This window comes from Canis lupus, chromosome 8 (genome assembly GCF_011100685.1).
Source record: "Canis lupus familiaris isolate Mischka breed German Shepherd chromosome 8, alternate assembly UU_Cfam_GSD_1.0, whole genome shotgun sequence".
Lineage (NCBI taxonomy): Eukaryota > Metazoa > Chordata > Mammalia > Carnivora > Canidae > Canis > Canis lupus.
In genome coordinates, this window is record NC_049229.1 from 43,229,875 (window position 1) to 43,242,338 (window position 12,464).

General features: G+C 38.7%; 1 protein-coding gene across 3 annotated transcripts in view; it reads right to left on the bottom strand.

Annotated features, from left to right (window-relative positions):
* The window catches only part of DCAF5 (DDB1 and CUL4 associated factor 5), a 103,573-nt gene that overhangs the window by 71,110 nt on the left and 19,999 nt on the right, over positions 1–12,464 (bottom strand). For 2 of the 3 annotated variants that reach the window (XM_038545055.1, XM_038545054.1), the window contains exons 2-5: positions 6,713–6,856; positions 4,205–4,241; positions 3,189–3,328; positions 1,346–1,475 (exon numbers count right to left, since the gene is read on the bottom strand). In XM_038545055.1, the coding sequence (XP_038400983.1) occupies positions 1,346–1,475; positions 3,189–3,328; positions 4,205–4,241; positions 6,713–6,824 (419 nt within the window). In that variant the 5' untranslated portion in view covers positions 6,825–6,856. Of the gene's footprint in view, positions 1–1,345; positions 1,476–3,188; positions 3,329–4,204; positions 4,242–6,712; positions 6,857–8,828; positions 9,789–12,464 lie in introns of those variants that run through there. The other variant, XM_038545056.1, reaches the window with a different exon arrangement.

Consider the following 12,464-nt stretch of genomic DNA (forward strand, 5'->3'; position numbering starts at 1 on the left):
TTTAGGGCTCCACTCCAGTCGCTAGCTATTCATTACAATAGTAGGTATGGGAGGTAGAAGGTTCGGAGAAGGCTGGCATAGTTAGTCCAATTCCTGTCCTTTGTAATATGGATGAGGCCAAGCAGTTGTTCTTAAAGACTCTCAAGCGGCAGAGAATGTTACAGCTGAACACAGGGAAATACAGGCAGTGAATGAACCTCTCTAAGTGCAGTGTGAAGGCACAATAAGGGTCTTGCCACTGTATGCATTTCAGTAGGGAGGAAAGGCAAGAGCTGGGGAAATCTCTGATGCCCTGCGGAGCCTCAGGGAGCCCTGCTCAACACCAGGAGCACCCCTCTGGCCTATACCGATCTGCTGCAATAGTTCTAGATCCCTCTGACTGCCCCATGGAGAAAATTTGCTAGAACTAAAAATCATCAAGGGAGATAATCCTCTGTATTTAATTGTCCCTTTCATCTGAGGCCCATGAAATAAATCATAACCTCACTACCTTTCCATGATATTCTTCTGCAATATTGCTTTACAAAGTAGGAAGTTACCCCCATGCAGAATTTTCAGAAGATGCATGTAAGTCTTTTATAAAGCAAGGCTAGCTTCAAGTACAGGTGCCATAAAAAGTCATCCCTCCACCACAGAATATAAAGAACATAAAAGAGTCTCCTACTCGCCCCTATGCACACATTTCCCTTAACGATGCCTGAAATTCTCCCATTAATCATGTGTAGCATCAGTTGAAGATTGTCCTAAGTGTACTCTTTTAATCACGTAAACAGAAGGGAAAATATATTAGGTGCTTAACACTATAGTGTGATGGCTCTTACCCTTTATTGTCTTAGCCATTGTTCCCTTTGAAAAACTGAAAAAAGCAAATAAACTCCCTTTGCAGAAAAATATACTTAGATGGATACATAATATAATTTCCACACAATTTGGGGATTCACAGTTCGCCTGAAGCCTGTGTAGAAAAACCCCTTGTGCCTGGAGTTAAGAATCCCTGGTTCAGTTGCCACAAGTTTGATAAATTCTCCACATCTATCACCCCTGCAAGAGCTCCCAGGCATCTGGAGAACCCTGGGCCTAAAAAGAGAAGGCACTACTGAAGGGAAGCTATCCTCTATTTGCCTAGAATTGATGTATGACTCCCTCGGCAAGGAGTATGCATTTCTCACACTGTCTATCCCTTGGGGCCAGGGCTCCCTGGCTTCACAGGCACCAGTATATGTTAGGAGATGGCCAACTGAGATCAATAACCAAAGAGGCTCTCAAAACCCTTGCTGGCTGATCACATTACCTGAGAGTTGAGGCAGGGGAAAGTTTTAACACCATATGAATAAAGGGGGCTCACCTCTGAGGTTTTCGAATATCCCAGAGTCCCACTCCTTCCTTTGAATTGGCTGTGGCCAATAACCTGGGCTCCACAGGGTTAAACATGACACTGTGAAAGGCTGACGGATAGTTTGCCAGGCAGAAGGGCTCTGTGAATAGAGAAATGACAATCAGCCCCATAGCTCTCGTTGGGTGCCTCTGGACCAGAGGCAGGCAAAGCAGGAATGTGACCCTGTAGTAACTGTTGTAGTTGCTGGAGCCCCAAAGCACTCCGTCACCCCAGGGGTCACCCCTGCCCACAAGGACTAGCACACACATCTCTGCAAACATGAACTCTAACACATATAAGCAAACTCGAAGCTATGATACTCAGCAACGCGGAGCATTCTACCTCTAGATCCTGTGACAAACGGAAAAGGTCACGGTAACTGGGAAGGTAGGCTGTTTTACAATAAGACTGAATTCCACGTGAGCTGAAAAAATTTATGACCAATTACTGGTAGAATTATTGTACCTTAATCCAAATGTATTAGTTTTAGAAGTTAAAAGTTTTAAAACTATACAAAGATTTAATGAAGACAAAGCAAAACAATGAGAAAACTGAAGGCAAGGAAAAACAATAGCACAGTCTTCGCTTCTCTCTAAATTGTTCCCTAAACTGAAGAGAAAATAGTCTCAGTCTAGAATTTTATGATTTCATTCCCAGTATTGGAATATTCCAAAAAAGAAACAAAAAAAAAGACACCTAACAAACTCTTGCATCCAGCCAGCTCCCAATCAACTTCACTTAGAAACCCTGCAGCCCTCTGCCTATATTCATGGGCCCCAGGTGAGGAAGGAATCTCTCTGCCACCCAGAAGAACATATTCCTCTGGAGACTGTTTAGAAGCAATAGACAGAAAGCACTCCCCACTCTAGGATTTCCACATGGGACACTGCACGGGCCTCTGGGCAGTCCAGACAGAGGAGAATCTCCCTGACCCAACACATGGTGACTCAACCACAGCTGCTCCTTGCAGCTACCTTATCTGTCTGCCTCTAAGAACAAGCTTCTCGTATAGCCTGAATCTCCACAATGAGACACAACCCAGCATGTTAAAATGCTCTGAATATAGAATAATACAAAGGATCTAGATCCTGTTAGACAAGACAAGCAGGAAAGCAACTCTGTGTACACAGGTATGATCATGACAAAGATGTACTAAAGGTGGGGGCAGGGGTGCCACTGAGGGTAATGCTGGAAGAAAGAGTCTTTGAAGACAGGCAGATGTACAGAGTGAACTCTCTATTCAGGAAACGAGCTGAAAAGATGCATTTCCTCAAAAACTTCAGAGAAATTCAACAAAACAATTCTTTATTTTCTACTTCAGAAGCTCCAAGAGCACATCTGGAGGAGGAACTCACCTGGACAATTCCCCTAAACAGAGGGCATTTGCCATCATTTTCAGTTTCTATATACATGTCTGAAAAGAGGACGCAAGTGCAGAATAGCCCCATTCTCTATAAATAACCAAGAATCTGTGCATGTCAGAATCACACAGAGCTAGCCTCTGGTAGCTACCTCTACAATGAAATGCTCATCTTCTATTCTTTGGGGCCACTAAACACCAAAGTATTGTGGTATTTATGACAGGTACAGGGTTTGTGGAGGCTCACAAGTGGCTAGAGAAGGCCTGAGAAAGGCACCGCCCTTCTGGTTTAGGCATAGGATGGGACATCTAGTGACACATATCTGTGCCCCACCATGAGAGTTGCTTCTCCCTTTCTCTCTCTCCCACTCAGGTTACTCAGGACATAAACTCCCTCTGAAATGAAATTGACATCAAACTCTTCAACACAATCCAACAGCCCTTAGACCCTACCTCCATGGGGAGACTCCCGGATATCCCAGATGAGAACCCGGCCATCATCCGAGGAGCTGGCAAAAATGTTGTCATTCACTGGGCTCACTGACAAGCCATATACTGCATCTTCATGAGCAAACACATCCAAGGTCTCGCTGCTAAGAGATAGAGAGCAGAGAGAGACAAACAGGCACACACATGCACACAAAGTCCCAGCCCTAGAGTTCCTCATGTAGGACTCTCCCTCATTTCCAGTAGAAAGTCAATCCAGCGAAACCCAAAGAATATTGTATTTCCTTAAAAAGTAGATATTCAACTTTCAGGTAAAAAATAAAAGTTCTATTAGAAAAACTTTTTATAGATTTCATGGTGAGTTTGTTTTTTGCACTAAAATAAACATAGTTGAAAGTGACTCAATAGGTGAGCTTAGTGCTTTCACTTCCTGCAGAATGCATCTGCTTCTATACAAATATGGGGGTGGTGCTTGATTTCCAAAAACAAGGGAGCACTTTAAAGCAGCCAGCTATTAGCAGGGATAGCAGAGAGTCGATCTGGCAGTCTGGCATGTGAGCAACAGCGTGGCCCTAGGGCCAGGCAGCCTAAGTTCAGATCCTAGCACCACCTGACCTTAAATTACCTAACATCCCTACACCTTAGCTTCTTCATCCACAATGAGACCAGAATAGTATCACTTCATGAAATCATTGTGAGGATGAAACTAATGAATACATGCAGAGCACTTAGAATAGTACCTGGCACGTAAAGATTAGCTATTACTATGTTGTTTCCTTCTCTTCCAACCTCTCCCTTTAAATTTTCACTAAAAAGTATAAGCTCATTCCAACTTTACAAATTCTTTTTTTTAATCAAAATTTTATTTCAAAATTATTACAGAAATCTGTTTCAGAAAAGGACAGCTGGCTTCATGTTATTTCCTTCAAAAAACAACAACTATTTTGGTCTAAAGAGATATTTGCCTGTCTTCATATAGAAAACCAGAGTCAATCACCTTCACATACCAATAATCTATTTACCTTTCGACATCGTGGAGGATAACTTGTTCATCATTTCCTGTAAAGGAGAAAAGCAGACATTTGGTAATTCCTACAAAATGCTCCCTGTCTATATTATAATATGAAATTTTAAAGTTTTCAGGAAGCATATGAACAAAGTCAATGTTAATATAAATTAGGAATATTAGTTAGAAAAGAAGTTTTATAAAAATAATTTCAGAAGGGTATAAAGAATTTTTGAAAGCCCAGTAGCAACTAGGTTGTAAGTTTCCAAAATGAATTATTCAATGGATTATATACACATATATATATAAAAATTACAACGAAAAACCTGTGGCCATTAAGAAAAAGAATAAAAAGAATAAATGACCATGGGCAAATTAAATTCATCCAAGTTAGCTTTTTTCCCTAAGCAAAACCCTCAACTGTGAGACTCAGAATACAGATAATCTATGCCCCAGTGTTTTATCTATAAATAGGAATAAGAATTGTACCTACTTCATAGGGTTATTGTGAGGATAAGAGTACATTTGTAAAACCATTCAGAATGGGTCTGAGTGCTTAGTAAGCCCCCAATAAATGTCTGTTCATATTCATATTGTTATCATCTCATAGCATTAAAATCCTATGACTGTGTGATTATAAATGATGGGAAAGTTTTTATCCACAATTTTTTTCTCTTGCATTTTTCTTTATTCCTTCAAGGAATCTAAAAATACTATATTCACAATATGTGTAGTCCTGCTTTCAAAGTGTTTATATAACCAAACATAAAAACCTGAATATGGAAAGACAGAAGTAAAAAAATTCCCACTCTACACTGAAAAGTACACCAAGAGTCACTTAAATAGAAAGTAATAGTAGCAGTAGAGATGTGGCCCAGGTCATCTTAAGTCCCTGGCTATAAACTCTCTTGTGGGTGCATACCAAGTAAATTAAACCCATACTAACGCTTTCTATGTAACAGGCACAGCCAAGGTGCTAGGATACAAGAAAAGTAGGATTCTGTCCAGCCCTTGAGAAACTCCCAGTCCAGCTACACAAACAACTAATAATGATGAAATGGGTTATCTTGTTGTAGTGATATGCTCTATAATGGGGACACAGATAAAGAAGTAATTTGTTTCCTTCAGGAGCAGGCTGAAAGTACATGGCCGAAGAGGAGAATGTTTTTATGGGGAAGGAGACATCTGAACAGAAACTCCAACAACTCAAAGCTCTTATCAACAGAAGACTTAGGGGAATTGTTGGGGACTGGACAATTAATCATGACCCATGAAGGAATAATAAGAGCAAACGATACAAGGGCACCTAAGACGGCAAGTGGTTTAGTGGGCCAGATAGAGTACAAGATGCAGGGGAGGGAGATGAGGCTAGAGAGGTAGACTGAAGTTTAGACTTTGTCCTGTGGACACTGTAGGGTCAAAGGTTCACAGGGTTAAACTTTCTTTTTAAAAGAAAACTTGTGATGAATTAGGAGGGTTAGAGACTGGTTGCAGAAATCACAAAAGCCACTGTACAAGTCCAGATCAAAGGTAAGTACCTTAACCAGGGCAGTACGTATAGAAAGAGAGCAGAAACTAAAGGATGAATATGAGAGGCTTTCAAGTCTGTTGGTGAGTGGCAAGATATGTAACTTAAAGAAAAGAAGGTTTGAAGATGACTTTAAGATTTCTATTAGGCTGTACCATACGGAACTGTCATTTTTATAGATTTAAAAATGCTTTTGTATTAGCAGTTTCTTAAAGTTAAGGCTTATAGCTAAAATCATTATATGAATGTTGATAATAACTGAGAAAAGGAATCCAGGGGACAAGAGGAAATATTTGTGCAGGAGAGGAGGACTAATAATTTTGGTTTTAGATCTGCTGCACTTATATTGCTTTTAGAACACACAGGTAGATATTCCATGGGAAAATCTGCAGTGTAGCAGATAGGTCAGGGCTAGAAATGTGGTCAGAAAGGAGTATAGTTGATGGAAGACATCACTAAGAGGCCGGCTTGAGCACAAACCATCCCAATTATACCCTAATACAATGTTTTTCAAACAAGAGCCATCCACAGATTATGACATCAACATGAATCACCACATTTAAGATCTTTAAAAATGAAATAGAATTTTTAAAAAATCAGAATGTACCACACATAGTACGGTTAAGTACTATTTTAAATATGTATGTGTGTTTCTGTATGCCAGATTGCAATGTAAAAAGTTTTCTAGGGCAGCCCAGGTGGCTCAGTGGTTTAGCGCTGTCTTCAGTCCAGGGTGTGATCCTGGAGACCTGGGATCGAGTCCCATGTCAGGCTCCCTTCATGGAGCCTGCTTCTCCCTCTGCCTGTGTCTCTGCCTCTCTCTCTCTCTGTAACTGTCTAAACTGCTATAATGCAGAGAAGACAAGCTATGGGAAACCGGTAATTCTACAGCTTGGTGAAATAAAGGAAGAAAAACAAGGAGTTACTTTATCACTCCTTTATCTAAAATCTCAGCTACAGTGAACCAACCAAGGTGGAAATCTCCCTTCTTCTCACCTCCAGAGAATACTTTGGTGTTCCCACTGTTGAAAGCCAGGCAAAAAATGTTGGAATGGTGCTCTCCTTTCAGCTGTATGGGCTTGACTCTAGAGTGGATAGCTTGCTCCATGTGCCATAGCAGAACCCGACGGTCATCTCCTCCTTGAGAGGGGAATAAGAATAGAGGGTTAATATGGCTGACGCTTCAAGACTGATTCTCAGTTTTGCCAGCTTTGAATCCCATCCTTCCCAAAACTGCATTTCCTCAACTCTGTAAGATGCTGATGAAGCACATAAACCCAGGACTCCACCCCACTTCACCATCAGTAGAGACATGGTCTCTAGGTCACACACTTTTCCCTAGGAAAATGAACAGACATATAGAAATGGAATGGGATAAACACTGATATTGAAACCCTCAAAGCCACCCTATTCCTGACTTTCCAGAGACTTGGTTGTTTAAACATTTCACTTGCTACCTAAAATCCTTCTATAATGCCCCCTCCTCACCATTTTTTGTCTAACAGAAGCTGAGTTGGTTTCTAATGCTTGCAACCAAAGAACTTAGTTGTGATACTTCTAGCATACTAGTTTTCAAAGCACTCTCCTTGATGTGATCTCACTAACAGGATGGCATACAAATAACAACTAAGGAGCTGCCTGTCATAGCACAATCTAGAAGAGCCTAGCTCTCATGAAGCCCAGTCTAGCTCTTTCCTCTGCATAACTCACAAGAGTCTTAATTAAATAATCAGTATTGTACTGCATGAGCCAGCTCCTAAAGAATGAGACTATGTATGTTCTAAGTATCTTTTTGTATTTGCAGATGCATTAAAAATGTCTGGAAGGATAAATAACTTCTAAGTGCTAACAATGATTTAACAGTGGTTACTATTTTCAGGGAATAGGATTAAAAGAGAGGGAAGAACAGATTGGAGGTTTTTTACCTTTATTTGATATATTTGGCACTGACTTTTTATAACAAGCCTATATTATTCTCCTAAGAAAAATTTAAGTTACAAGGGGGCAAACTCAAGCAGCAAACCACAGCAATCTCTATACCTCTTCTCCCCTCCTCCATTCTGTACAACAGCCACAAATTATATCCATATAAGGACATAGCATGCAGCTATGAAATCAGTAAATCTATAAGAACTAATTTGGAAAGATGTCCAAAGGTCTTTGTTAAGGGAAAATGTAGGGTGTAAAACAGTATGTGTACCAAAATACATTTTGTATAAAACAAATTTATAAAAAGCTCCATGACTGAAGGAACCTTGTCAATTTTGTACACTGTGGAGTACCCAGCACCTAAATGAGTGTCCCTAAAGAGTAGATTTTGAACTCATATGCTCATACTTGCATATCTATGCTTATATTTGTCTGTCTATATGGCTATAAAAGAAATGGTTTATACTGGACACCACCTCCAGGCTAGAGTTGGGAAACTTTAGTGTGGCAAAATACATATAACATGAAAATTTACCAATTCTAACCATTTTTAAGTATACAATTCTGTGGCATTCACTATATTTGCACTGTTGTGCACCAATTGCCACTGCCATCCCCAGAATCTTTACATCATTCCAAACTGAAACTCTGTACCCAAAAAACAATAACTTCGCCCATCCCCAGTAACCACCACTCTACTTTCCGCCTCTATGAATTTAACTGTTCTAGGTAATTCATGTAAGTAGAACCATACAATCAACAGTCATCTTTTTTCTTCTGCCTTATTCATTTTGCATAGTATCTTAAGTTCATCCATATTGTAGCAAGTATCAGAATTCCATTCTCTTTTAAGGCTAAACAATATTCCTTTATACATTCACACCATATTTTGTTTATCCATTCATCCACTGATGGACATCTGGGTTGTTTCCACTTTTTAGCTATTGTGAATAATGTTGCTAACAATATTGGGTGTACAGATATCTGCTCAAGTCCCTGCTTTTAATTTGTTTGAGTTTATACTATTGGGAAACTTTAATATTTTAACATTTACTTTATACCTTCATGTAGTACTTGACTTTTTGCCATAAACACATTACCTTTTATAATAATTAAAAAAAAAATCAATAGAAGGTACAGTGGCCAAGTCAAATTTATTTTCCCTCCCCTAGAAAGAAGTTACCTTTGCTCCTTCAGTTTCTTCTTTCTTTCATTGTTGGTCAAAATCAAATTCTGCGTCCTCCTCCAAAGTGTTTCATTGTCTACCAAACTGATCCCTTACGTGTGGCCCAGTCTCCTTTGTTTGTGATTTCCCTATTTCAATTGCATTCTCTGGCCTGGGATGGTTATCTAAATTCTACATTTTGGGGCACCTGGCTGGTTCAGTCAGTGGAACATGTGACTCTTGATTTCAGGGTTGTAAGTTTGAGCTCACGTTGAGTGTAGAAATTACTTAAAAATAAAATCTTAAAAAAAAAATTCTGTCTCTTTTAAGTTAGAGTCATAAAAGTAAAGGCTTGAGTTTTTATTGTTTTATTTTAATGAATAGTGACACATAGGAGTTTTTTATCCTGTGTATTACTACAGAATTATTTCTTTGACCCATGTCTCATCAAAAGTGTAAAATTAAAAAATAAAGAGGCCCATTTCTTCTACTTATCCATGTTTCTAATCTAATCTAATCTCCCTGAGCCTGAGTTTCATTAAATATAAAATGGGGATCATAACAGCTCTACCCTCAGGGTTTTACAGATTATAAAGCCAAGCACAAGACGATTAAGTAATTTACCATGGTCACAGAGTAAGTAAAGTGGTTGAGCTAAGATTTAAAAACAAAAAGTTAAGACTCTATAGCCCCCATTCTTAACCACTACTCTAGGTTGCCTGACTTACAAAACCAAAAATAAACCATAAATGACAATGTAGTTCATCTAATGGACAATTGAAAGGATTCACCATCTTGGTAACATACCTCAAAAATGTGTAAGTTAGAATAAAACAAGGGAGCATAGGAATAAAAATAGAAGCTGACTGAACTGCAATAAACTGACAGACCAGGAACAGGGAGGGAGCAGGAAAAGATGGCCTGAATTCAAGCAATATACAAAACTGACAATGGTTTAGTATCCAAAATATACAAAGAATTCCTACAAATCGGGCAGCCCAGGTGGCTCAAGAGTTTAGCGCCACCTTCTGCCCAGGGCCTGATCCTGGAGTCCCGGGATCGAGTAACTGCTTCTCCCTCTGCCTGTGTCTGGCCTCTCTCTGTGTGTGTGTCTCTCATGAATAAATAAATCAAATCTTAAAAAAAAAAAAAAAAAATTGCTACAAATCAATTTTAAAACCATTAAGAAAATAAATAAATAAATAAATAAAACCATTCAGAAAAGAGGCAAATATGATAATTCACAGAAGAGGAAATCCAAATAGCCAAAAAATATTACAGGCTCTCAATCTCTATAGTAATCAGGGGCATTTAAATACATTCTTTAAAAGTGGCACAAGGAAATGTACAAGAATGAATGTTCTTGTAGAATGAAGAAGTGAAGAATGTTCACTGCATCGCTGTTTATCATAGCAAAAAGCAAACCTGTAGACAACATAAATATTCATAAATATAGTACTTAATAAGTTCTACTGGAATACAAATCAAATTAAATCTAAACCAAATAGAATACCATACAGTATTAAAATGAACCAGAGATATGTGTACCAACATGAATAAATCTTAACCCAATGGTAAGTAATAGTTTCAGAAAGATATGTAAAAGATAACATTATGTATATATTTTTAAATATACAAAATAATACCATATATTGTTTGTAGATAAACACATCTAGTAATACAGGACTTCACTTCTATCTGAAAAGTTTTGTTTCTTAAAAAAAAAAATACAAGCAAATTTAACAAATTATCAACATTTTGTCAAATCCAATTACTTTTTTTTCTTTTTTAATTTCAAAATAATTAACATACAGTATTATATTAGTTTCAGGTGTGTAATATAGTGATTCAACAATTCCATACATACTCAGTGCTCATCTCTCTACTTTTATGTTTATGATATAAGGAAGTATTGTTATGTCCCTCTTATTTTAAATAAGCCCCACGCCCAACTTGGGGCCTGAATTCACGACCCTGAAATCAAGAGTCACAGGCTTTACTGGCTGAGTCAGCCAGGCGCCCCAGTATTGTTACATCTCTTAAGTATAATAATGGCATTGTGGTGCTATTAAAAGAGAAAAAAAGGTTTATCAATTAATTAGAGATGCAGACTGAAATAGGTGAAAATAGTATGTCTGGAATTTCCTTTAAAATATTCTAGAAAAAAAAAGGTAGGCAGTTATAGGTGATTTTATAGGTGATTACTAAAATGTTGGTAATTATTATAGATGAGTATACTATACATTTGTGAATGCTTGAACATTTCCATAAAACAAAACATTTTGGATTTTTAGAAGGTTCATGATAGAGGGGCGCTTGGCTGGCTCAGTCAGAAAAGCATGTGACTCGATCTGGGGGTTGTGAGTTTAAGCCCCACATTAGGTACACTGGATGTAGAGATTAATTAAGCAAAAAAAAAACTTTTTTTAAGTTCATGATAAAAAAAAAATGAAAATAAGACTCCCCAGGATGGGCTGGAATACTCATGGCAAAGAAAGAGAACAGATGCCTCTTTATTGATTCACTCAGATCTATGGCAGGCAGCACAACCTCTCTTGAATTGGACCAGCTTTAAAAAAAAGTTTAATAAAAAGGAAAATAATATCTACACCTATCCACTTAAAGACTCAACCCTTCTTACCTAAGGGTCTTCCCCCATCATCTAGACAGCATTATCTTTTAGTGTTCATTCTAGATATTCATAGGATGATTTAATTTTGCCAAATAAAAGCTTAGTAATATAAAATGCATGGTTATTTGTAAAACGCCTTGGGATCATTTAAAATGATGTGTCCTCAGTATCTAACACAATGATGACAGCCCATGTCCATAGGAGATTGGAATCACTGAGGTAGAAATTATGGCCCTGGCAGGGCCTCCTTCTTCTACTTTGCCTTAGAGGTTAGTGTCAGAAGATGCACGGTGCAACCCCTCCTACACACACATTTCCTTAGGCAAGGTATTGAGTTCTGTACAAAGATAACACCTTTCAACCATGTGTTGGCAAAAACCACAGTGGGTGCAAACTAGGGCATCACCTGAAATTGCTGGGCTGCTTTAAAGCCAGTAGAGAGAGCATAACAGCTATGGCCAAATCTCTGACCCCACAAAGCAAAGGTGGGCTGGTGAAACCAGGATAAATCAGTTCAGAACCCGAAAAAAACTGGATAGTTCTCTCTCTGTGAATCATCTAGTCAAATCCAAAAAAGCAGAGATGTATTATATGCTTCCACGCAGAGAGGCTGTCAGACCTGCAAATAATACAAGTGAAGAGTCTGATCCTTTAAGCCAACTCTGTGAGCCTGGCAGTTGGGTGCTTCCATGGGGCTGGCCCCAGTCTCTCTAGGGCTTCTCCGGAGGAGCACAGGGACCTCGAAGGAAAGCAAGGCCTTTGTGCGTAGCACCATGATGAGGCAAGTGACAATCAGAGAACAGGGCTTCTAAGTCTGGTTTCCTCATGATTAACTGCTTAGCTCCAACTCATCTGAGAATCCCAAAGGAACATAGCTACTCTGATGCTGATCATTTTGGGTTGATTTAATTCTGCACTAAACTCACCGACTCATCCCAAAATGTACTAAAATCACACTGTGGCAGCAGTTTTGTAGTTACAAAAAAATCTTGATATTTAAAGAGTACTCTTTCAGGGTGCCT